A 27,789-nucleotide genomic window follows, 5' to 3' on the forward strand; every position below is an offset into this window, starting at 1 on the left:
TGATGGACTTGAGATTTTCTGTTTATAAAACATTTTTCACTCAGTGTGGCTCTGTATGGCTTTTTATTTTTTTATTTTTTATTTTTTTTGCTTCTAACATGGGACAATAACATGGGACTTTAATCATTTCCAAGCTTTGCATTATTATCTATTTAGGAATGATTCATTTTATTGCCAAATGAATCATTCCCCAAAGCAGTTGCATGTATGTATGTAAGTGCACATCTCATTATGTTCAAAACTCGTCTTTTTTTTTTCCAATATTGATTGAAAATATTTTACTTGCAGCACCATAAAGAATCCAACAAATTATATCTTTGTTGCACAACAAAAAACTTTAACATTGCCAAATTTAAACAATCTGTCAAAAGAAGAAAATTCTGCTCTTGCACACCTTCAGCACTTTAACTGGTTTTATTCAACCACTAAGTTTGTTCAAGCAACCTTCATCAGGGAGCAGGATCATCAAAATATCAATCAGCAAGCACACCGGGGAGAGGAGAGGGGAAAGAAAATATATTAATGAAGCCAATTCAGGCAAATTCCCCTCAGCTTACATAATCATACTTAAACTGATTACAGAGGGAGTAGAAGGACAGAGTGGGACTAACAGTAAAGTGTAAATATTTGAGTCATGTTGTTGCAGTGGCGCTGCAGGAATCTGAGTGTCGTTCCATCGGCTGAAGAATTAGGTCAAGCACTGATATGACATCTGGACAATAAAACATGCCACAAATACCCCACCATATACAAATACTGCATCCATTGCTCTTGTTTGATCTAAACAGTACAAACTGCAGTATTATGCCATTAGACACTCACTGTTACATAATATATACTGAATAGAAGATGATAGTTGGATTAAGGATGCTTTCTTCTTTAGTGTTTCAGGACATTTTACCAGATAAAATCCAACTGCAAGCTGAAGAACACCCTTTACACCTCAGTTTGGCATTAGTTTTCTCTAGGATGAGATATGTCAAAATAACATTGTTCAGTCACAGGTATCAATATAAATAAAATCAACACTGTATATCAAAAAAAGCATACTGTTTTTCTGAGACTAACTCCACAGTGCCACTCTTGTGTCAGGATACCAGCATCTTCAGTTTATTTCCAAGGGTTTGTACGGGTGCTGGAAACCCTTGGAAATGCTTGGATTTTAATATTGTCCTTTCAAGGTTTGAAAAGTGTTTGAATTTTGAATATAATACTTGAAACTCCTTGAAATTGTAACCGCTTTTTAAAAAACGAAAAAATAACTCTCTGATTGAATAGTTCGCTTATGAGATGGCGAAAGAAAATGAGTCGGAAAGTCTAAAATGAAAATCTTTCTGCCTGGGCCTGGTCTGAACGTCTGCATGTGACCTGTCAGTCTGTTTGTGACCCCGTCCCTCCCCCAAAGACAGAGAATCACCGTTTTAATGAGTGTTCACTGGAAAACTGCAAATTTCAGTTATGGATGAGTGTGGAATTATATTTAGGTCAAAAGTCACGTGTGAGGAAAAAAAACAACAATAATGTCATTCTGCCAGAGCTGGTTTTCATTCCTGGCAAAGAAATTCAACAACTCGCGCACACAAAGAAACATGGCACACACAAGTTATTTATTATCGTCTTTATTAGAGAAAAATAGTGACAATACAATCATAAACATAAACTCACATGTATTATACAACAAGATGTGATAATAAAGAGAAAGAAGAGTGTAGTAGAAAGAACAAAACAAAAATAAATAGAATAAAAATTAAAAAATACAGAAATAAATCAAATAAAAAATAGGTGAACACAAGAGGGTTTTCATATAAACACACTGAGTGTATTATAGACAGAGATTGTCTTAAGTGCCTTTTTGTTTTGTATTTGAGATAAGGGCCCGGAGCTGAATTCTACACCCCGAAGAAACTGACTTTTCACCGTTTGGGCGGAGCCTATAGAGCCTAATGTGATTGGTTACTTGGATCGTTAAGGTTACTGAGTTAGACTGAGTTACACCGTAGCAGGAACATAAGAGCTGTTTTAAACCGGATTTGCTCACAATCTGGAGAATAAAGTTTCCCAAATTAATTAAGATAAGATAGTGTGTTTATTTATCACATGCGCAGTTATACACAGTACAATGCACAGTGAAATGTATTTTGTACCTGCAACCATATATACACACACATATAAATAAGAAGAATAAAAATAAAAATAAGTAATTCACACCATACACTATATACTATACACTATACACACTTTTACATGGAATCATAGAATATTATAATATTTACATAGTGCTATAATAGTCCAGTTAGGGCTCAGAGTTGAGCAGACGGATGGCTTGTGGGTAAAAACTCTTCTTCAACCTTTCAGTCTTAGTCCTCAGGCAGCGGTAACGCCGGCCTGATGGGAGCAGGGAGAAGAGAGAGTGTCCGGGGTGGCTGGGCTGTTTTAGGATCTTCATGGCCCTCAGCCTGCACTGCTTGGTGTAAATGTCCTGCAGGTTGGGGAGGGTGGTTCTGATGGTCCGTTCAGCTGAACGAACCACCCTTTTTAGGGCCATGAAGTCCTGCTTGGTGCAGTTTCCCATCCAGGTGGTGATGCTCCCACGCATGATGCTCTCGATGGTGCAGGTGTAAAAGTTCCTGAGCACCTTGAGTGGGAGCTTGAAGTCTCTCAGCCGCCTGAGGAGGTAGAGACGCTGTCTGGCCTTCTTCACAGTGATGTTTATGTGATGAGTCCAGGACAGGTCCCGTGAGATGGTCACTCACGGGTATTTGAAAGTGTCCACTCTTTCCACCTCAGCACCGCTGATGACAAGTGGATGGTAGTCCCGCTGCTGCTTCCTGCTGAAGTCCACGATCAGTTCCTTAGTCAGTTCATTAGTTATTGTTTTCTGTCAGGTGACTTGTGGCATAATATCTTTTTTAATGTGATTAAAAAATGTGAAATAATTTTGAGTATGTATGTATTTGTATAAAAATGTATCTCCGTGTTAATGAGCTGGAAAATCTTGAAAATGAACCTTGAAAGTGTTTAAAATGTGCTTGAATTTGTTATTTACTTGTGAAACAAGGTGCTTATTAATAAATAAAATCTTTAGAACTCCTTTTTACCATTACATAAGCATGTGTACATTACATATGCTTAATTTTATCTATCAACCTGATACCTGTGGGAACCAGGAAATGTAAAAATAAGATTATATTTAGTCTCGTTCATAAATTCATGTTTTCAAACTTAATCATCCAAATAGCTTCTTGACTTGAAGCCATCAGCTGTGATTCTGTGAAGTTTACTTGAGAAGCTTTTAAGCATTCAACAGAACAAAACAGTGACTGCAGAAAGGAACTCATGCAAACTCAGGGTAAAAGACAGCAGACTGTAGCTTCATGTTTAACAGAGACATGAGAGATATACTGCTTTTGTTTGAATAAAAATACTTCCACAAATGTCAAGATGTTATTTTATAAAGCTGATAAGACATCACTATGAGTATTTACAGTGCCCTAGTTTGATCAGCAGTAATTGAAGTAGCATCTGTGTTCATATTACTAGTCTAGAGCCATATTACTAGTTGAACCAAGCAGCGCTCCTGTTTGCATTTCATGTGTAAAAAGTTATCTGTGTGATTTTATTATTATTATTATTAAGATCCTCCTCCTGTCAGTCTCTTTGCCATTGCTCTCCTGTTGGTTTCTTTTATTTTGAGCATTGCTAGTTGACCTACAGTGGTTATTAATCACTCTCCAAGCAGCTGCTGACAGTTGCTCTGCAGAGCTGCAGCATGTTCAGTAACCCTGTTTGCACTGACCATTTGTGGAGAGAAACACTGACTCTGCGACTCAACAGTTTAGCTTCACTTCAGCCTTTATCTGCCCTGCAGAGGTTCATCAGTAAACCAGTCTGAAAAAAGGTTATGTGGGTAGAAAAATCTTGCTTGTCTAGATTTTTTTAAATTCCAGTCTTTCCAGCCAAGAGACTTTTGTCAACATCGATAACAGGATTACAGCTTTGTTGCTGCACAAAGTACAGGATGGGTAACCCTTACCTGGCACATTACTGTGTCTGTACAACAGGATCCTACATGACATTTTAATGTAAATTTTTTCTTACTTCTAAACATGAAGTAAGAAAAAAAATGGAGGAGTGCTGTTGTTGCTTTGACCGCTGTTATTGACACAAACAAGGCTTGCGGCTCTTATTCGCATTTAAATGTTTGTGGTGGTATAAAACAGACAAATCCTACTCTGTTCTTAAAAGCTGCTGTAGAATAGTGAAACTGCCACTTGGATGCAAATTCTGAGTTGCCCATTTGGGTTGCTGTGTCACAGTAGGTGGGTCATCTAATCTCAGGGTGGGTGGTTCACTCCCAATCTCCTGCTGTTAGCTTATTGAAGTGTTATTGAGAAGAAACAATGAATGTTCACGCTGCATCCAGTGGCTGGTGCTGTGAACAGTCTCCTGTCCTCATTGTATGTGTACGAATGGTTAAAAAGGGATTAAATGTTTTTGTTTAGAAACTCCATGTGAATGCAACCAATTTACCTACTGATCCCAGAGCAGCCAGTGGTGGAAAGGTACATTCATCCAAGTACTGTACTTACATTTATCGATTTTATGTACAGAGGTACTTATTTTTGTGCTTAGTTCTAAAGTTTAGAAACATGGAATAATGGGAATTGTATTAATTTCAACATGAAATTCAATGAGACATTCATCAGTAGTGCAAAAATGCATTTCTTTGTCTTCTTCTCTAAAGTGATTTTAAAATAAGCTCAGAGCTAATTAGTCAGTAAACATATTAATGTAAATATATTAATGTTTAAAAGTTGAGGCTTGATCAACCACAGCTGGGTCACCTGAGTGGGGGTGTCTGATGTCTGAAAGACCTGAAACATCCAATGAAAGATGAGTCATTACCAAAAAAGTATAAAAGTTGCAAAACAAAAAAGTGCTTGCAGTGCAGACATTATTACTTGGAAGACTTTAAGCAAATTTAAACTTTAGTGAACTTTAGTGAATAAGTTTCCTGATGTATTTGGATGCTTCTTCCTGAACTATTTTTTTTAGGGGTGAATAATCTGTAATGCTGCCTTGCAAAATGCAAAATTATACTTATTTTACATTCACTTCAGTTATTTAGTCACAGTATCATTGTTTACAGCAGCAGAGCTCTTCACCTGCAGCCAAACTTTTTTTTTTCCCCAAGCTGTGACTCATCTTCTTCATGCAATTTCCTAAAGCAGAGAGGAAACTTTTATAACATTGCCACTATTACTAACTCACTTTATGAGCAGCAGGACTGGAGCTCTAGCCAGCACAGCGAGGGCATTAAGACCCAATGGCCTGCTGGTTCTCAGCAGCTTGTCCCGCCTCCCAGACTGCTCAGCTCAGCTGATGCAATTCAAGAGGAGGATGTCACCTTTCAGCTTTTCCCTCAGACTTTTATTCTAAAGCAGTTTTCTAAATCTTTTTATACTGAAGAAACAAATGAACACCGAGGAGTGAACCTTTAGTTTCAAAAAGTCAACTGTGCCTGCTGCCTGTTTGTGATAACAGCTCATCAAACCCTTGTCAGACCTCTAACACTGCATTTTTCCTCTGGGTGTGGACACGTGTTTGTGTTTGTGGGCTTGAATGTCAAAGCTTCTAACAAGTTGGAGTGATGCTCCACCCCGTCTATCAACACTCTCAGTTCCTGTAGGCTTTTTGTTGCCTTGTTGATAACAAGCATGAGTATGATTTCACTTAGTGTCAATTTAAACTTTTCACACACAGTGGAAGCATCTCAAGCAACTCCTGCAGCATAGTGTACTCCTCCGTCTATCTATATGATAAACACTGTATATTCTACATGGCCAGAAGCAGAGCTGACCCTAAAATTCAGGGGCCAACAAAAAACATAACAGCCTAGACAAATGCAAACAACACGTATAGTATAGATGGCATCCCTCTAGAAGGACTTGGTGTGGTCAGTTATGATACGTTGCACAAAGTCTGCACTGAAAGTGTTTTTCACACAGTTTGCCTCAATGAACCCTCGATGGTTCAGATACCTTTGTTGCATTTCTGAAAATTAATCTTATACATTTCTGTTGCTTATATGGGCATCATCAGTATTGGCATATGAAATCAGAAGCAGCTATATTCCGCTTTTCCCACTGTGACCACTGTAAGGTACACTATAACATCTCTGATAACAATCTTCAAAAATACAAAGGTGTTGCTTAACTGCCCTGTTTTGGGGACAAATAAATTCTATGTACGTTCTCCATAACACAGGCTCTTTAACTAAATGTAACCCCTGACAAATGACTCACTTCATTATGTTTTATTGTTTATTTTATTAATGTGGTGATATATTAATTGTAATCTGACTGTTGTTGTTTTGTGCGATTTGTATAAAATAAAACTGATCAGAAGGGGTTTTTTTTGCATCTATACAAGAACTCAAACCCTCCACTTTTTAAACCAGGAAAAAGAAATATTATGTCTGGCTTAACATTTTTTGATAAGATATTTTACATGTTATCACTGATCGTCGCTGACTGTAAAGCCGTGACCTCTTACGCCTCAGAGGTCAATGAGCTGCTCCCAGCTAGCCCACATTCCTCTCTGCATGTTCACATCATGAAGCTTGAAAGGGCAAATCAACCGCTGAGCCCTGACAGATTGCTTGTCACTGTGGCAACGGTCAACACGTGGAGATGATACTGAAAACAGGCTGACAGAGCGTGTTTACTTCTCTGGGTGTTGCAGATTTAAAACACTGTATATAAAAGATGGGCGTAGCCATGGTGACATCACCTACTGGTTTGAAGTCTTGACCTGAGCATTGTTGCCATCTTGACTTTTGGAAGCTTATGTAACAAGCAAGGGGTGTATCTGACTGAGAAATCAATGACATATGGCACCATCTAGTCAATCGCAAAGTGTCCTGCTCTGAAACATACCCGGACTCTAAATGGGGACCATAAATGCTGTACTGAATAGCACTGGAAACTAGCAACTTAGACCATAAACCAATCAGAAAAGGGTTTACTGACGTCACAGATCAAGAAATTAGGTGACTCATTTTCTTATAAACTCATATACAACTGGTCATTAGTCCTGTGACCAGTACAGATATTGAGAACTTCCTCGTGGTTTCAATTCTGAAAATACAATAAAGAAAACAAAAATGGACAAAACCCTGCTGCACCCTTGGTGTTAACATAAAAAAAAAGAACATTCATAAGAATATTCTTATGAAGAATATTCATATCCTAAACAATATCTTCATGTACATAAACTATACATGCGTATGCATGTAAATGCACAAATATCACACATTAATATGCAAACATGGACCAATCGGGCATAAATATTATGACCACCTGACTAATAATGTGTTTGCCTGCCCACACAGCCCTGACCCATCGAGGCACAGACTCCACAGACACCTGAAGCTGTGCTGTGGTATCTGGCACCAAGATGTTAGCAACAGATCCTTTAAGTCCTGTAAATTGTGAGGTGGGGCCTCCATGGATGAGACTTGTTTGTCCAGCACATCCCACAGATGCTCGACTGGATTGAGATCTGGGGAATTTGGAGGCCAAGTTAACATCTCACACTCGTTGTTATGCTCCTCAAACCCTCCTGCATTTTTGCTTTATAGCAGGTTGCATTATCCTGCTGAAAAGGCCACAGCCATCAGGGAATCCCATTTCCATGAAAGGGTGTACATGGTCTGCAACAGTGATTAGGTACATGTCGAAGTAACATCCACATGGATGGCAGGATCATGCAAGGTTTCCCAACAGAACGTTGCCCATAGCATCACACTGCCTCCACCGGCCGGCCTTCTTCCCATAGTGCATCCTGGTGCCAGGTGTTCCCCAGGTAAGCAACACACACACACAAACACACACACCCAGGCATCCATGTGAAGTAAAAGAAAACATGATTCATCTGACCAGGCCACCTATTTCCATTGCTTCATGGTCCAGTTCTGATGCCCACTGTTGGTCATTTCAGCGGTGGACAAGGGTCAGCATGGGGACCCTGACTGGTCTGCAGCTGTGCAGCCAAGTACACAGCAAAATGTGATTAACTGTGTATTCTGACACCTTTCTATCAGAACCACCATTAACGTTTTCAGCAGTTTGATCTACAGTAGTTCATATGTTGGATCATGGCACATAGAATTAGATGTCTCTGTGTTCCTTCCTTGCAACACTTTTAACAGATATTGACAACTGCAGAAAATAATAATATACCAGTAGGCTAATATTACTCTTTAAGCAGTAAAGTCTTAATTACCCACTTAGTCACTCTAATGCTTTGCAGTAAGTAAAACCTTCACTTGTATTTTTTTGTGATTTAAGTCTTATTGAAATTTTTACCCATAAGCAAAGAATCTGAATCATTGTACCTCAATGTGTAATTAAAGCACTATTTCATATTTTGACAGCACAAATTACAAATTTGACATCACAGTTTATTATTTTCTTTGGTAGCTAGTTTATGTCATTACTGTCATTTGACATAGTCATTCAACAGACTCATGAGTCAGGATTTTTTAAAAAGTTTCTATAAATATTTTGATACCCTTTCTCCACCATAAAACTCACCACTACTGGAATCCCTGGAGCAAATTGCAAATTCTTTAGTCACCTTTCAAAGCTGCAGGAAATATCACTTTAGTGTGAGAAAAAACTGGTTCTGGTAGGTTCCCATGATCAGTTTGCACCCATATACATTACTCAGCGAGTCTTGAGTGACATCAAAACAAAGTCATTGACCTCTGCCGTCTGCGCACCGAGGACAGAATTGTGCAACACAGGCAGTGAACATTAGCTCGATTACATAAAGACACAGCAGAAGGACGGCGACTGTTCATTGTTGTGACATATGAATGTGAAGTGTAACAGTGAGTACTTATGTTGGCAAGCGGACATTTGGTTCCTCATACCCCTGTTTACGTACATATAAACACAGATACTGGTGTTTGCGTCGGTTCAGAGGACATTCTTTACGATACAATAACTATAAGCTACAGCATACCTTACCCTAGTCTTATCATAACCTTAAACCATGCTTAATCCTTAGCAATTTAAGTTATGAGGACTTGCTTTTTTGGTACCTGTAAGGAAGTCATGTCCTCACTGTCATGTCACACACACACACACACACAGGACTGAGGAAGTGCTTCATTATTACTGTAGTATTAGTTAATAAGAAATAGCTTATGTGAGCAAACTGTGTGGCTGAGCAGAGAACAAAACTTTGTTTAAAAGACAGTGAGTGCCTGAATCATCTCACCATCAATGTGCCTCCTAAAAATAATTTCATCTCTCACTAGCTTCCGACTTCGCAGTCTGGTCTGTGGCTTTTAGCTCCAAGATGTAAATCCCTCCAATCTGGAGCCTCTCAAAGTGCTGAGGTTTCATTAGAAAAAGGCTCAGTGACCTCCTAAACAAGCTCGTTTTACTGAATGTTATTATAATGGGAGTTTATAATAGATTTGTGAGGAACTACTTTTAGAAATTTGGTCCTCTGGTGAGTGTTTTGGGTATCGAGTGTGTGGCCAAGTCAACAGTGTGTGTGTGTGTATTTGTGATAATGAAGGAACAAGTCACACAGAACAGCTCACTGATTAAGAGTTTCTGGACAAAAACAATAAAACTCTGTGACACAGAGAAACATGATATGCCGAGCATTGACACACACGCACACACACACACACACACACAGAAGAGTATACTTATTATTTACTGTATGCCACCATTAAATCTCCAATTAAACTCCTTTATCAAGGAAGAAAAGCAGAGTTAGGAACAGAAATAACTTTTAGAAATTAAAAAAAGCTGTTACAATTGTTTCAGTCGTTTGACTTTTAAATTATATTGCACAAACAAAGCAGCAGCATTATTCAAGTCCAGTAAAATGTTGACATCACTACATTTTTTTTTACATATTTCTGCTTGAAGTGCCATTTTTAGTACCAAGAATGGTTATTCTATTCTAGTTTTGTGATACAAATTAGAATTACATGTTATGCTGTGAAGATGCAGCAGCTGTGATGTAACACACTGTAGAAAGAAAAATAAAACAGAGGGAGCAGCTGAGGACATCTTATCAGTGTTATGATGTCAGAGTGGTACAGGTGTGTCCTTGTGTTTTGGGAATTTAAAACTCTATGCTACATTATTGTTCCTGTGTTCTGTGTGTGTGTGTGTGTGTGTGTGTGTGTGTGTGTGTGTGTGTGTGTGTGTGTGTGTGTGTGTGTGTGTGTGTGTGTGTGTGTGTGTTTTCACGTGGATGGTCCATGGGAATCTGTTCTGTTTGCTTGAATCATTCACATTTCTCCTGTGTGGATTGTGAGGGCTGTGGCAGAGTCTGCCCACCAGTAACACTGCCAAGGTCGGCGGATCTGGGCCAGTGAGTCAGGTTGAAGTGAGTGCTAACATTTGTTATTGAAAAGTAAATCATCTAGAGAGTTACAATTTGACTATAAAGAGTTCAAAACTCACACCATGCATCTTCACAGAAATTGCACAAAGATGCACAAAATGACCACATAGAGAGACACAGTTCCCAACAAGGAGCAAAACAACCTCAGTGACCCATAAACCACTGCCAAATGGCAAAAAAATAATGACAAAGACATGTAAAACGAGCACGAATGGGCATAAAACAGCCAATGGACTCACAAAGCCACACTAAAGATGCACGGAAATACAAAAAGATGGAAAACAGATGCAAAACAGTAATCCCAGGTACACAAACCAAGACAGGGAGAAACAAAGCATACCCAAAATAAATCCAAAGAGACTGAACAAAATGACAGTATAGTCACTTATCCCTTATATATTTGACAGGTTGAGTAAAATCTATCTTGTTTTTATAGAATTCTAAGTAACCAAATGTATTAAAGTTACTGAGTGCTATATTGGGCTCTGAAATGTAGTAAAAACATGTGAAGAACAACAGTCTAAAATTTCGTAAGCACTGAATAAATATACTCAGTAGCATTTCAAACCTGCAGTATTAAAAGTCATCCTACTCCTGCTGCTGTTTTGAAACTTGGAGATAAGAAAAAATACAGCAAGCAGTTGAAAAAACTACCTTAAGATATCATAAAAACCTCAAAAACAAGAGCAGGAACATCATGTGTAAATATTTAGGAATGGGTTTTAAAATATGGATGGAGGGAAAAGAGTAAAACCAAAAATTAAAAGAGACATTTCTTGGTTTCTACATATATAGTATCAGATACTCAGTACCTGCTCATACCAACTGTAAAAGGTGTGATTTTTTTTTCTTTTACAACTCATCCTTTTGGATTTTGCTGAGGCTTAAAGGTATGGATGTGGATTCTTACTTTGATTGACAGGTGTTCAGAGGCTGGGAGCTTAGCAGGTAGCTGCCCAAATTCAAATCGCTGAAGTGGACCTCTCAGTCTTATTTGTGTGTTGATGCTGTTTCAAGCATTTCTAATATAATTATCTGTTCATTATCTTACTCTGTGCTACAGCTTTGGTGGATGAAATTCCAATGTTTTATTAGTCTGTTACTTAATTACCTACTGCAAATGTGTATGTTGGTACATTTTTATAAATGTAGCTTATAGAGGTTTCTTGTGTGACATCATGTGCACGATGCTTGAGAGTTGTACATCATATTGGTCACGATATAACCACCGGTCTGTGTGTTGCCCATCTGGTTAGTTAGTGGTTGCTGGACTGACTATCACTAGCTGAAATCTGTTGCAAAGAAGTTGCTGCAAATGGTCTCCATTTCCAGTTTGTTTCACACATTTCACAGTTTCACTACAGCCTGGAGAGTAACTATTGAGTGAGAAAAGTCGGTGCATTTCATGCAAACCACAGGTGACCGCAGCAGCAGACTGCTGGTGACCAGCACAATCAAAAGGAGGTTTTTACCAACTAGCAGGGGAATACTCATTTTTCCTGATCATCACCAGTGGTTGTCAGATAGTTGCAGACTGGTCTCTAAGCCTGTGTGACTGGAGCCTTATTCCATGATTGTCCCATGTCCAAAATGGTGGACAAGTTAATGTTATGTGGTTAGTGGTCACGTGACTGCAAAACCTTAATAGGTATCATCCGGAGGGCTAAATCAATCTTTTATATGCAGCCTGTGGTTTATGCATGTCAAGTGGTCTTCTTCAACATATAAAACTCAAGTATTATGCACATTCAAAGGATCAACAATTTGTAATTATGAGCAAAACAGTTAAAATTTCCAGTCACTGTCAAACTGCCTGTAATCATTTCTGATAAAAGGGCACGTGTTTTGTTCAAATTCTATTAAACTTCAAAACTGCTCAAGCAAGTGAGTACTATACATAGCATACTTTGTGGAAGTGCACTAAAATAAATGTCACCTGCCATTAGGAGGTTAAAGGTCAACACACAACAATGGTCCTGCAGTTGTAACAAAGCTCTTTTAAAAGAAAGAATGGATAATTTATTTTAAGTTTAAAATTATTATTGCTAAAGGACTATGGAACATTTAATAACATGTTTAATTTGTTCTTTTTGCTTATTCTACAATGTTCTTTTGGCAGATTCCATCCATCCATCCATTCATCCATCCATCCATCTATCCATCCATCCATCCATCCATCCATCCATCCATTCATCCATCCATTCTCTTCTGCTTATCCTGTTCAGGGTCAGGGCTGGAGCCTATCCCAGCTGTCATAGGGCGAGGGGCAGGGTACACACTGTAAAGGTCACCAGCCTGTTGCAGGGCTAACACAGAGAGACAGACAACCATTCACACTCATCATTTTTTAAAGTTTTTTGCAATGCACTTTTTATCTCTGTATTGATGATTCTGTCCCCCTGTTTGGCATTTATGACCACTGTGATAATTTATTTCAACAATATCCTGTAGCACACTGAATCCATTAGCAGATAGGAGACAATGTTTAAATGCAGAGTATTTGTTTATGCTGCCACCTCCACTTAGTGGTGTCCACAGCAAAGAACATTAAATTACAGATACTTTAATAACCACTTATATCTTTACAGCTACATTATAGTGTGTTATAAAGCCTGCGTACATATTTATGTTCTGCTTATATGAGGGTGGAAAAAAAATTCGGACTTTGCGCACCATAACATCTTCATAAAACAACTTTATAGTTGGAGATAAAGAACAGAGAACATAATGGTGGTTTGAGATGCACAGGAGAATAACACAACACCCTGGAGGCCTTTTGTCTGGAGCTGATGGCCCTTCCTCCACACTGTGGGTCGTGTTTAGGGCAACGGGAGGATGAGATTCAAAAGAAGGGGAAGGGGTGAAGGCTGGGTTTCCTAATTCCACCCTTCCGAAAGTAGATCCTATTAAGCCCACTGCTGACCCCCCCCAAAAAAAAAAAAACTGATGTTATCGCCATCCTGTTAACATGATTTTGAAGTTGGGGCCCAGCATGCTAGTCAGCAGCTTATGAACGCTGAAAATGAAGAAGAGCTGCCGCATTTTATTTCTGTTTATTAGAAGTCATGTAAAACCTCAGCTGATTCTGATATTTTGAAGGTATGCTTTGGGAATTGTAATGGATACCTGTGACAGCTGTTCTGAAGGAGTGGCATTGATCCAGTATAAAAGATTAATATAGCATAAGTAAATTAGTTAAGAATTAACTATTAATAAAACCACTGCAACTAATGAACTAATGGCTATGAAGAGCATGTTATTAGAAAACTGATATTATGTTTATCAGGCTGCTGCTCTTTAAAAAAAAAAAAAAAAGTTAGCTTTAAAACAGAAAAATAATGCAGTGCAGGCTATTCTGAGGAAGACAAATCCAGCATATAATATGATCATTTTTTTTACACTGCAGTGTTTGTTTGCAGCTCTGTTATTAGCAAGCCTGCATTACCAGCATTACCAGTGAGCAGGCGCTCCCCTCTCCAAAGAGTCCTAAAAAGCGCTCACAGTTTGCTCTATTTATATCTAAATAATGTGACTAATGACAAATTTGTTAGAATTTTGGACATCTAAAGTAGATTATCAGTTATGAAAGATGTTCCATGTTAACTTGTATATGCCATTATAAAACATAGTGTGTTTGAACATCAGAAAGAATCTTGACATCCTCTAAGCAACTTTACAGCTGTAGAAAAAGATAAAGAGAAGTTGCCCAAGAGTATCTAGAGGCCTTTTATTTGGATAGCCCTTCCTCCACCTTGCTGGTCGGGTGCAGGGAGGGTGATGGGAGGATGAAGCGTGAAACAGGGGGGAGGGCTGCATTTTCTCATTTTGCATTTCTGAAGCCTGCTGAGCAGACCACTGACACCCCCTCCCCCAAATGATTTTATTGTCTTTGTGTGTGTTGGTAAAGTGCTGATGCAATGTTGGATCATCAAGCTTTTTTGGCTTTTGAACATTTAAATTGAGCTGTAGTTGTAGTAATTGTTTTGCTTTTTAAATTTTTAACATTTTTTTCTGCAATTTGAGGCAATGCCTTGTTATAGATACCCCTATTACTCAAATGATCACAAAAGCCCATATAGTATTCTCTATTTATGTATTAATGTTATCGCTAATGAGAAATCTGAATTTTTAACGCTAAAATGAATTTTTTTTTTTGTTCTAAAATATATTACAGTACAAATTAAATATTTGGAGCTATTTACTCAAAGTCAGTAAAGTCTCCTTTTGTGTTGCCAAATTTGATCAAACTGACAAAGAAAATTTATTTTATACATAATTTTCCTTCATTTAGTTTTTTTTTTTTAACTGATATTCAAAGTGCTGCCTGAAAGGGAGACAGCAGAAGGTGTTTTAAAAACGCCCACTTGTTTTGCTTTACTCTTTGTAAATTTAAACTTTAGTATGTGATTGTATTTTACTAAAATGTTAAACTTGTTGACTTTAACAGGGTGTGTGAACGGTTAGAAAACAGGAAACCTAGCGGCTGGACCCGGATACCAGTACGGTTATGTAACATTAGCCTGTTTTGGGGGAAAGAAGCTCACAGTTAGTCCTGCTCAGCTGAGCGCTTTGTCCAGTCATGTCCTCTTTTTTAAAAAAAATTTTCCTTCGGAGAGGGAGGAGGGAGTCACGTGGGTTAGTGACTGCAATTTTCGCGCATTTGATTGGCCCCTAGCAGCTCGTTGGCTCCTCCCCTGGAGGAGGCCGTCCTTAACGACGTCACGGCGATCAGCTGTTGAGCTCCACAACAACAACAAAAGAAGGCGCAGTCGGGGGCCCGAGGAGGAAACGGACTGAAAAACGCCGCACTGTGACTCCCGATGTGCAGTCCTTAAAGTAACGTTTTTTATATTTTATTTCTTCCGCGAAGAAACCTCAAGTTTTTCTATTTTTCGAAAAGTAACGCATCTACCTCATTTTTTAAGGATTTTAATCACGGTTTTGACCCGTTTACACCTCCTCCTCCTTCTGCCGCAGGTGAGCTCTTTGTTTTCGTCTCGGTGAAAATCACCAGCCCTGCTGCATCTTATTTTTATGTTATTTATCCGTTGCACCTACATAACAGCAGAGACATTTGATGCTTTATTAAATATACAACCATTACGAAGCTAAGCTGTGTTATTAAGCCTTAACAATGCGCTTTATTCGGTGTTCTCTGGTGGTAGCTTTAGCTGATGTAGCTCTGCAAAGTTTTCCTGCCTTTGCTCGACTTGGACTGGAGTAAGTTTATTTTTGGAAAATATTTGATAGCATATCATATGGAGATAAAAGTTTTAAGTAACTGAGCGGTCCAGCCCTGCGCGGGTAGAATTACAGCCTCCTCCTCCTCCTCCTCCTTCCCTTGTATAACCATCAGAACCGTTCAGATCACAGGCTGCTGCAGCTCCACATTATTACCGAACCATTTCAGCTTTTATCCCCCACAGACTGGATGGCAAATCACATTAGCGGTTCGATTAGCCCATTGAGAACAAACTAAATTTGGCAATTGGTCTTGAGTAAAGGTGTCAAATATTCCCTGTTTCCAGGTCTTCGGTAATGGCTTTTTGCTGCTTTTGTCCTGTAAAGTCAATAGGAGTTTTCATCATTTTTTTTTTTTTTTTTTTTGGTCTGCGAAATAGGATGTTGGCCCGAGTTTTGGAGAATTTAACATTAACAGTTTTAGCTATTTTCTTTTCACCTTTTTAGTTTAACTGTGTATCAACTCGTGTTTGCCAACTAAAACGTGCGTAATCTGTATTTCATCCCCCCTGAATCCCAGTTTATGGGTTTATTCCTAATCCTTAAACCTGCATACTATATAGACGTCCGACTTAAGGATTTAAAGCGTCCATAGCTCACTTTTCTTCCAGCCCATTTCACACCCCAACAATAAACAAATAATGCGCAACCTGATGTAATAGATGCATAAGTTGCGTTGACGTTCAGTGACCCGTTTAACAGCATTACTCAAGCATTAACCAAGCCTCGGCGAGCCTTTCTTTGTGTTTGGTGATTATTATAACAGGAATACACTCATGTAAAGAATTTATCCTGAAATGGCCTGCCGTAGGTGGAGGAGGGTGAGCAGTGGATGAGAAACAGGTGCTGCAGATTATCAGCCTGCTGTTGTCGGTGTGAGTCAGTCAGTCAGTCAGAACCGTTTTCCTGTTTTCTGTCTGTCACAGCTGTTCGATGTTTACAGAGGCGGGGTTAGATTGTTCTTGAAAAGAGGAGCTCTTTCTATTTGCGATGATGAGGAAAATGCGAGCGGCCATTAAACGCATCACAGCCAGAGGCGTTCGATTCGAAGCCTTCAAGTGTAGGGTGAAAAAACGGACATTTGGACTTGTTCGCCTGATGAGGGTTTGTTTCCGCCTCCTACCGGTGATTATAGTTATTGTAGCAACCTGTTTAAGTGTTGAAGGATAAACAGTGATTTAATGCACATTTAATTTTAGACAAAGGCTAAAAATAATTTTTTTGTCTGTTTTGAAATTTTTACATGTTTCGTAAAATGGGTCATTTTGTGTAAACAGAAACAGGTGTAAACAGATGTCACAGAAATTTCACTTATCCATTAAGGACTTGTTACTCATGATGAGGTTGTGAATGATGTAATGTTTGTTTAATATTACAACAGTTCAGCTACTAGAGCTGATAATGTCGTTTTTGTTATTGTGCAGTATTCATGTGCTGCATAACACACATATACATAAACTGATGAAATTGCTTTTCATGTTTTCCACTTTTTCTTCAGTTTACATGTACTTCCAGTAATGGAAATCTTACAGATGATGGTAAATTTGCATCTTGTACTATAGTTTATTTATTTAGCCATAATTGTGTCTATGGGGATGACCTTTGTCTCTTTATGGTTTAAACCACCCCCGCTGCTCACAATCAGAATTTGAGTGTAGCCTCAGAGACTGCATGCCCCGCGTTTACATTCTTCCCATGGGGTTTCCATTTTTAATTATTTTTTAACCCTGATCTGCACTTTGTCAACTCGACAGCCAGAGGACTTCATTTGGAGAGATTACAGGAAACTCAAGTTGTAAAATGAAGGGGGCATTGCACACTTAGCTGTAATCTACTCGTATCATGCCAATGGATTCCATTTATACAGCAGCTGTAGGGTGACAGTGACACTTGTGACTTCATTTCTGTCTAGTTTCCTCATGTGAAAGGCTGTAGTTAGTCCAACAAACAGGCTGCCAGCCAGCTGTGTCTGTATGTCCTCTCAGCACAGCAGATCCTTTATTTGTACGTGAATGAAACACAGACAGGACAGCTTTTCTTTGCTCGTTCCTTTCAGATCAATAACTGAAGAAACTGCAGCTGCTGCTCATAGCCATCAAGGCTGACAGGAAATTAATCCAACCCGGAAATTTTTGCAGCTAGAGGCGAATACTAACAGAACAGGCAGGAAAGTCGTTATTTCGTGTGTGTGTGTGTGTGTGTGTGTGTGTGTGTAGACCATGTCTCTGGGAGGTGCTGGTGTGTTTTTCAGGCTCTGTCTTAACATCTTTTATGAGGAGTGAGGATGTGATGTTTTGTGTGTAAAACAGCACCTGTAAATTTTTACAACCAGACATCAGAATTGCTTCAGTAACAGGCAGCAACAAGTAGAAACAAGTTTTTCACATTGTATTTTTAATCATTTCAGCAGACTCCTGGAAATAGAAAGGCAGCTTGATGTGTCCAGGGAGGGGGGCTCTACTGACTGAATCCTTATCTTTCTCTCCTCTCAGGGCTGTTTTTTTGTATTTTTGCACTCACTGAAGCGATCCCGACGTTGAGCGATGTCCAGCCTGTGCCTGCTGGCCCTCAGATGATCTATGACCACACCTTATTGATGCACTTTAGCACCTTTACGGAGCCTTCCCCCTGCTGTGAACCCCGCAGCTGATGACCAAAGTGACCGCAACGCCTCCCCGCCGTCGCCCCGAGCCACGCGCCTCCCTCGACCCCTCCCTCATCCTCACGCCCCTGCAGGACATCTCGGGATGTTCCAGAGGTTCTCCAGTGCTCTTTTTGGGGACAATGTGGAGGAGGTGAGTCGAGGCAGCAGACCTGGGGACGGCAAAGTGGAGGAGATAGAGGAGGAGGAAGAAGAATGGATCTTGGTCAACTACCTGAGTAAGTCTGACCCTCAGATGAACCAGTTAATGGTTGGATGATATAGTCAGAATTTCTAATCAGCCATAACCTGTCCAACAGACCTCAAATTATTTCCAACCAAAACACGGCAAGCATGCTGTAGTAACATAAAGAAGAAAGTAAATATACATTTTACCTCACAGCTGTTTTTTAGAACAACTTTGAGACTGGCCTAACTGGTTCAGCTGTCAGATAATACATTTTTTGTTCCTAAAACACTAAACCAAACTTAGAAATGAAAGTTCATTTTAGCAGGCGTGACACTGAGGAACCAAGGACTCACACAGAAATGTTTTATCCAGCATTACCTGATATGACAGCGAATAATGGATATTGTCACTCAGTTCTGAAGTTATTTTCCAAGGAGGGTATATATATTTAAGTATGCCAAAAGTATGCAATTTAATTTGTCCAGATAACAGTAACACAGCTCTTTTAGGGTATATGACAAACATGTTTGTACGTGGGGTTAAAAAAAATAAAGGGTAAATAAATGAGAAACACACACCCTTCAAATATATACATGACTTATGCTTGTAAAAAAAAAGTCAATCAGTTTAAAGAAGATTATCCACCCCCTGATGAAGATGGTGAGTTCAGAAAAGACTACTGAGCTAAGCCAACATGGAGCAACAGGCTGGAAAGACAGTGTATAACTTTTGTATGAGTTTTGTAATGGCAGGTAAAAGTCATGCCAAGTTTCCAGAGCAGTCTGAGACCAAAAAAAGATTCCAGTCAAAACAGATATGACCGAGAGAGAAGTTCAACAAGTCACCCATAAACACACTGTATGCAGAAACATGACACACTACAGTGACTCCCAAATGGCTCTGGTTGATTCTTGGCACAGCTTTGGCGCACTGTTAACCTGCCATTGGTCTTGACTTGAATTGAGCCCTCTCTCATTCCACAGCCCTATGAATATTTCTGGCAGGGGTGCAGGTGAGAAAGAGAGGCCGTCTGGCCCACTTCAGGCTGGAAGGGGGAGAGGTTGGATGCCAGGCAGTTTATGGGCAAGTCAACCTGTAAACAGGTCAAACAAAAGTGCCTGGTGCTTCCAGGAGGTAAACATGTATCGGAGGAAAGCCGCCTCAAACGTCCCTCTGCTAAAAACACCATTTTGTTTCTCCTTCATAAAGCTGCACCATGCTGTGCTCTGTTGATTTAGAGTGGATTATTCTTTTCCTTATTTTCTGTCAGATATACACTATTACAGTTATATCTGCTCTTAGATCTGTATGTCTGAAAGAACTCTCCTGTTCCAACGTCATTTAGCAAGTTTTATTATAAATAAATTATAAATAAAATTTAAATGGTCAGTCATCACTCATGCATATAATTTGTACATGCAGATGCCACACATAGGCCCAGAAGTGAGTAAGAAGAAATAATGTTATTGCAAAGTAGCAGCTTAAGGTGCCGTTTACACGAAGCCGTTTTCACTGGAAACGGTGTCGTTTTGATGCGTTTCAGCCTTTCGTTTACACGATGGCGTTTCAGAAACGATCCGCGTTTACACGAGGACATGTGAAACGATGAAAACGATGTAGTTCCCATGCCAGGCCACAAGTTGGCGTTGGTTTTCTCTTTGCAGTTTGTTTACGCAAGACGCGCATGCGTGGAGTGACACAGTAGGTAGTGCGGCAAATTGTTCATTACTTACAAAACGGCCAATGTGAGAGGTTTTGTGTGGACCGATGATGAGGTTGGATCGCTGCTGCACACAACGCTGAATTACAAAACGGTAAAAACACAGGAAAAGCATAAGAAGCACTCGTGAATCCGCGAGTACTGTTTATCAGTTTGCGCGTGCGCGAAAAACTGGCCGTCGCAACCATAGTGCGCATGTGCGAGTCGAGCGTTTTAAAATCACCCCGGTTTCAAGTGTTTACACGAAAACGCAAGCCGGTGCGTTTCTGAAACGCTCCACTCTGGACCCCGTTTCTGAAACACATCGTTTTCACTCTGTTGTCGTGTAAACAGAAGGGCGAAACGCATCAAAACGACACCGTTGTCGTGTAAACGCAAGGCCGAAACGCATCAAAACGACACCGTTTCAAAATGAAAACGGTCTCGTTGCAAATGTGACTGGATGAGGTCGGGGGCGTTGAAGAAGTCTGCTTAAAGGTGTTGCTATCTGTTTGCTCTGCTGAAATCGCATGCTCTGAACCTTTGTGGTTCATAGACAAGAGAGAGGTATGCGGAGGGTCAGCCGGTGCTTTCATAATCCGGACTGACCTCATTAACCCAATGTACAGTGAGCCAGAGTGTACAAAACACTGCTGGCACCCCACTCTAGATCTGGAGACCTGTTGTTTAGTTGACACTGCACACCTTAAGCTGCTGTGTTTGCAAATGTCTGCAGCCTCTGCAGGAGGAGATCAGCAGCTGATGGGGCTCGGACAGTGGGGGCTGTCTTGCCCCCGCTGAGAGGATAAAGTGTGAAGATCAGCTGCTGGGAACCGAGTCAGCACCCCGCAACCTCCCCGGCCTGTTGTGGATAAACAAGGACTCCCCTGTGAGCTCCTGAGAGTCAGAGCCACTGGGTGGTGTTAATGTCACGTGTGGAAAGTGAACTCTAAGCACTCCTTCACGTGCATGGAAAATAAGTTGCAGTTATACAGTAAACAGTGAGAGCACTGAGGTCAGGGGAAGTGGCTGGTGAAGATGTTGAGGTCATAAACCTCAAGTCTGGCTTCATATGTGTCTGATGAACACTAAAATATTGGATAATCTGATGATTGTGCTATTTACAAGCTCTGTTTGACCACAGGAGAAAATGCCCGTCCTTAAACAAAACTGAACTCAAGCAGACAAGTCTGTTTTGTCGGCACAAAGTTATTTTTAACATCCAGCCTGCTAGCTTGCGATCATGTTGGCCTTCCACCTTCTAACTTCCTGTTTCTCTGTGAATCATTAGAAGCTGTGGCTGGATCAAAACAAGAGCCCGACCCGCAGCTTTTGACAAGCCTCCAGTTTTGCATGCGATAGCTCGCAGTGCAGGATGTATGCATGCTCACTGCACATAATGATTTATGTGCAAAAGTCAGCAGCGGCTGTTTCTGCTGCTTCTTGTAGAGAGAGCTTAAGCTGCTCTTGTCTGTGTTTAATAGCGGAGAGAAATTCAAACAGAAACATGCGTGCAAGCTGTGGTTCGTTGGGCATGCAATGCTGAGCCGTCAGGCTGTCAGCCTGCACGCAGCTGTTTGGCTGATCGGTTTCCAGAAAATGATTGTTTACATCTGGCAGGCTCCCTTCCGCTGCACAGACGAGCCACAGCGCCGACTGCTGGCGCACAGAAGACATTACATTAGCGTTTCGCTTGAAGTCAAAACAGTAGATGGAAGAAGCAGCGTTTTCAATCTCAAAATTGTGATTTATTCAGTCAGACCTCTGAGATAATAACTCAAAATTGAGAATATAATTTGATATTTTAAGTTATTAAATTGAAATTTTGAGATAACCCAATTTTTTTCCTCCAGTGGCAGAAACAAGGTTTCATAAATTTATGATTTTCTCCATCACCATCTTAGTTTTAGAGCCAGAGGGTGGAGAGCTAAGTCATAAACTAAAACTACCTACCTTGTTTAGGGTGCATCTTTATACTGTACTGGAGCACAGACTTCTTGGAAGGCCTATTAGTACAAAACAGGCAAGCTTATTTGACAAAAAGGCACCTGGACCTCAAACACTGTCATGAGCTATAATTCGGTGAGTCAAAAATGCAGCCACCTAGCTGCTATGGCTGCTTGTGTCCTCACACACCTTTCAGTCAAAGTGGCCATGCCCTTAATAATGACTAGGTTTAAGCCTTAAAAGCTTGCAGAGGTTACTTCTTTTGTAAGACACAAAATCCAATGCCTCTCTGATGAGTTTCCCGTCAATGTTTCATTTTTCAGTCAGTGACAGAGTGATGAACCAGATTTAATTTCATTTCATTAATTTGACTTTATTCTCACTCATCAGCTGAAGCTGGCTCCAGCCAGTGTAATGATGACCACTCAGGATCCACCATCATCCAAAAGGACAAGGAAGAGGATGAGGATGAGGATGAGGATGAGGATGAGGATGATGACCTGGTGATGATCCCCTCACCCTTGGGCACCCCCCCCGTCCGCTACGCCTCCTGCACCTCCCTCAACTCCACAGCTGACACCGACCCAGATGGTGGCGCAGATGAAGATGAGGAAGATGAAGAGAGCGGGTTCCTGCGTGTGGACGCCCGCTCTCTGCAGGAGAGCTGGTTTCTTACCCCCCCACCCTGCTTCACTGCCCGCAGCATCTTTCCAATTGTCCTGGAGCCCAGCCCTCTGGAGAACCTGCTAATTGAACACCCCAGCATGTCTGTCTACACCCACCACAGCATCCCGCGACTGAACCTCAAACCCCTGCCACCAAGCTCAGATGAACCGGAACTGGGCTTTTCGTCCGATGAGATACCTGCAAGCCTGACAGCCTCAAGCGGAAAAGAGAAGGCCAGACGCACGCCAGAAGGCCCTCGTCACAGGTATAATCCAGACACCTGATAGCATTCATGATATCTGATCTTTTTTAAAAACTCTGACTAATTTTAGTGTGGAAAAGGAAATATAAAAAATATTTAGATGCAAACAAAATGAACAGACCAGGGTTGGATTATAGAGTTATTTCCAGAGGTGGGAAGTAACGAAATACAAATACTTTGTTACTGTACTTAAGTAGATTTTTCAGGTATCTGTAGTTTACTTGAGTATTTATTTTTCTGACTACTTTTTACTTTTACTCCCTACATTTTTACATGAGTATACATTTTCAAAACAGACTCGTTACTTTTTAACATGTAAGAGAGAAGTTTGCATTTCCGGTCACTGCGCCATCAAACATCAAACGATCTGAACCTAAACGGAGGAATAATAACATATAAGAGACAATCGTAGTGGCGTATCCTCCATCACTGGGGCTTATCGGGTACATAGGGATTAAATATGCAAACACATATAAATGTCTCATTTATAGTGCTATAATTAGGGGTTACAGCGGCTGGACCAAGCCCGTAAGTTGTGCTCGCAGGACATAAACAGCTTAGCTACCGCTACTGAAGACGAGGGGGACTAACTTGTGGCAGATAATTTTAAATGCAATGTTTCTGAATGCTCAACAAATATCAGCAAACACACAAAGTGTCTGCAGTTTGTCACACAGTGTGTCTGCTAGCTAAAAGCAGAGCTGCTGTATTTCCAGGGAGAGAAAAAAAGAGAGAGAAGTTCACTCAGAGAAGGAGAAAGATGTAAGAAAGAGGAGAGGAGAGGAAGAAGAGAGGTTAGATTTAAAGGTAAGGACTACAAAACAAACTGAAGTATGCTGACTTTATGTTATTCAAATATTGTATGAAAATGCTGCAGTTTAGCGTGTAATAAACAGGTCAGCTTGTTGTACTGTATTTTCAGTAAAGCTCTGTGTTGGTGCACAGAGGCTGTGTTCATGGTCAGAGTCACAGGTTACATCAGTGCAGCAGAGATGAGTTTGAATCAAAGCTGCTGATGCTGAGATTCATTCACTGAATCCAACATTTATGCAGCCTGTATGCTGTCAGTGTAGGGGATGGAGATCAGCTCAGATAGCTGTGAATTACTGGGTTACATCCACACAGAGCAGTAAACCTCAGAGCAGCAGCAGCAGGTCAGCTGATCACAGTCTGCACACCAACATCATTTACTGCAGCTCACAATAGAAAGCTGTGATTCTTCTCCCCATGCAGAGCCACTACAGCTGATCTTAGGGTTCCTCCACCTTCTGAATCAGCAGTATAGTGTTGAGCTATCTGGTTACACTTTGAGACTTAAAAAAAATAATACATAATCTACTAACTAAAACAATGCACACTGTGGCCAAAACTTCCAAAAAACCCCCCAAAAAGGTTCAGATCGTGTGTCTTTATGATCTGTATTAGGAATATTAGGTCTCTAAAGCCCCAGCTGCCATAGGGCGAGAAGCAGGCTACACCCTGAACAGGGTGTAGCCTGTGATTTATGATGGCATTAGAGGAAACCGAGGTTGTGCTATCCTGTGAAACAACATCACTAAGCATTGTTCCATTTTCTGCCCATCAGCTAATTTGCTCTTGCTTCTGCCTCCTGCAGGCCAGAGGCGGCAGTTTCCCAGCGGCGCTCCAGCCTTCACTCCTCCTGCTACGCTGCAGCCCTCTCCGCTCAGGCCGGCCTCGTGCAGCAGAGGCCGGGAAACCCTACCCAACGCACCCAGCCTGTGTCCCGCAAGGCCCTGCGACGCCTGAACCTGCTGCGCCCCCCAAAGGCCAACACCATGCACCTGCACCAGCCCAGCCAGAGGCATCTCAACTTCTGAGATGTCCTGACGCCATCTTCATCCTCATCACCATTCTTATCATCATCATCATCATCATCATCATCATCATCATCAACCTCAATACATTAAGTAGTATGGGAATGTAACACTGGCCACCCACAAGCATCCATCTCTGTTTTCTTTCTTCTCTTCAACAAACAAACACCAGCAGCAAGTTAACTATGTCATCAGCCACCACTTACACCAAATCTGTTCTGAAAGCTGATTGGATGGTGAAATTGGGAAGGTGGTTGGTGACTTTTTTATTTATATCAGTAATGTAGCCAGTGAAGACTTTCTCTCCCTCCCCCACTTCACTCCCCACGTCCTCCTCCTCTTCTTCATCCATCCATCCATCCATCCATCCTCCTTTATATTGATACTGAGAAGAAGGGATATGAAAAGGTCATAATGTCCGCCTTTTCCCTTTTTACCCAACCATTTATTCTTCTATTTTTTTTTTGGATCAGTGCATCCAATCACAGAGAGAAAGAGAGGTCACGACAACTTCCCTTTCTTTTCTTTCTTCTCCTTGTTGTTCTTTATGGTCACCTTAATGTGTAGAATCAATACTGTAGGTCACTTTACTAAGTGGCAGGTTCACGGTGTGGCAGGATGGTCCGGTAGTGCCACTTCAGGGTCTCACGGTGTGACTGCTGGTTGTCTGGCAACCTTTTGGGCTACTTGAGGAGACTAGGCGACATTTCAGATCCTAAATGACTTGAACATAAACAGTGCAGAGGGACAATGTTTCCATTTAATCATTGCGGGAATGTTTTGATGTAGTGTTGCCCAAAACTTTGCCAGTGGAGGGCTGTTCACGCTAGTGGTTGGTGTTTAGGTGGGTTTAAAGGAAAAATCTCCTGATATAATCTGATGTGGTGGTAGTCAGTGGTCTGTACCAAATGCTCTGTTTGTGTCTTGAGTGACATCCTGCATCTTAGAGGAGAACAGGGTATGCTCATAACAACTGTAGGAACAGAAGCTCGGCTTTATTAGAGCTGACTGTAATGTAATCACACCTTTCCGACAGTTTAAAGCTTTATAACAACTTTATTACAGAAGAAAAGTGCAACATTTTGAGCCTCTTTATAAGTGCAATACAAATCATCTTCCCTTTTAAAACAAAATTCTTGCTGTTATGTTTAATAATACATGTTTCACGTAGACTTAAACACGTGCATTCAAAGGTTGTCCTGTGAAACTGGAGGGTGTGTTAACTGAAAACAGAGAGTTTCAGCACAATTAGAACCACGTTGGACTCAAACCTAACTATGTACTGTAGCTGCTTTGCCTAATAGTCCATTTTCTGTTCTGTACTTTCAGGCTTAGATTTCTAGTTTCTGTGTGTTTCTCTTTGTGACTGACTTGGTTGCAGAAGGAACCCCTTCAGTTTACTCAGTCTTATACTGTGTGTGTTTGACTGATTATTAACCACAGTTGATGCCAGTAATGCAAAACACAACTGTATTAAAGCCTTTTGAGGGAATTTTTCCTTTATATCCCTTCCTTTTGAACTCTATAGCACCACCGATTTGTGAAATGCGACACTTCTGTGTTGCTCGTCCTGCAGCTCCAGCTGAACCTGCCTCTGACTTTATAATTCAGTACTTTTCACAATATTTCTTTAAAGAAAAAAAAAAAGAAAAAACATTGAAAAATTACTGGGTTAAATATCACTAAACGCCTTGTTTTAACGGTAGCTTTGAGATGAATAGAAATGTAAAAAAAAAAAAAAAAAAAAAAAAAAAAAAAAAAGTATGATTAAAAAAATCTTCCAAAATATTTTTTGAAAAGAAAAAAACAAATTACATATCAGTATGAAGTTGGTATATATACGTCTATGGTTTTTTGCTTAGGTGTGTTTGGTTATGATAGTGTGCAATCTGTTGCATGGTTGTAGAGTTTTGTTAGTGTCATAATGGTGGAAAAAAAGAAAATGGAAAATCATTCTTTTCTTTTTTGTGTGTGTATTTTGTTGTTTTGTTTTTTTTTCTTAAATGAATCTGCAGTCCACTTCTCAGGGTCACAACCAATCACCTTTACTCTTTAGGAAAATGCAGATTTACTTGACGGCTGATGATTCTTGTGTGCACTCGGACTTTTTCCAGCTCTGTCCCTGCGTGCTTTCCCTCCGCGAAAACGTTTGTGAGAAGTAATCGACTTCTAGTTTAGTGTCACAGAAAACTTCGTTTGGTCCCAGGACTGTGAAATGAACTGTGACACTGTCGGTTGACTGTTGGGAATCCATCAGGATGGAGAGAAAAGCTGTTGGTCTTTTTCAGCAGTGTTTATATATTTTGCTCAACTGTACCTAACATGGTTCTAGAAATGTACTTCATGCTATTTTTAACTGTTCTCTTTTCCATGTTAACATAGTTACATTTTGTTAAATATTTAAACCAAAAAAGTCGCAGTGATTTTTTTTTTTTAGCCTTTCACTAGTTTTATTATACCGATGTTCCTTTTTTCAAATCGTTTAAGTGTTTGATAACAGTTCTTGGCTTCGATGCTCTGAAATGGTAGACTGTTTAATGTTTTTAATGTGTCTGCTGTAGGGAGAAGTGGAGCTCGGACCGAGTCACCACACTGCAAAAGGAAAGAAATAACCGATCTTATAGAGTGACTGAAAGCTATGGAAGACCATTTCTGCCAGAAAAAGAGCTTATTAAATATAAGGAAAACAGATTTAGAGTCAAAAGTCTGGAATGTGTAGTATATTAAATTTAGTAAAAAGAAGTGAACTTGCTCACTCACTTCTTCACTTATGTCAGGATTTTGAGTCAGAATCTCAATATTTTAACTGCAGGTAAAATTTGTTCTAATTTAGCATCAATTTTTAAATTGTTTTTTTAATTCCTAATT

The 27,789-nt window shown here is 40.2% G+C and overlaps 1 protein-coding gene across 1 annotated transcript; it reads left to right on the top strand.

Annotated features, from left to right (window-relative positions):
* Positions 1 to 15,208: 15,208 nt before the first annotated feature.
* Positions 15,209 to 27,334, top strand: tp53inp1 (tumor protein p53 inducible nuclear protein 1). Its single transcript, XM_030750462.1, has 4 exons — positions 15,209 to 15,417; positions 18,174 to 18,561; positions 22,549 to 23,089; positions 24,702 to 27,334. Exons 2-4 carry the CDS (start codon positions 18,429 to 18,431, stop codon positions 24,922 to 24,924), a joined length of 897 nt encoding a protein of 298 aa, XP_030606322.1. The 5' UTR covers positions 15,209 to 15,417; positions 18,174 to 18,428; the 3' UTR covers positions 24,925 to 27,334.
* The last annotated feature ends 455 nt before the right edge of the window (positions 27,335 to 27,789 follow it).

Source organism: Archocentrus centrarchus, chromosome 16 (genome assembly GCF_007364275.1).
Source record: "Archocentrus centrarchus isolate MPI-CPG fArcCen1 chromosome 16, fArcCen1, whole genome shotgun sequence".
Taxonomy (NCBI): Eukaryota; Metazoa; Chordata; class Actinopteri; order Cichliformes; family Cichlidae; genus Archocentrus; species Archocentrus centrarchus.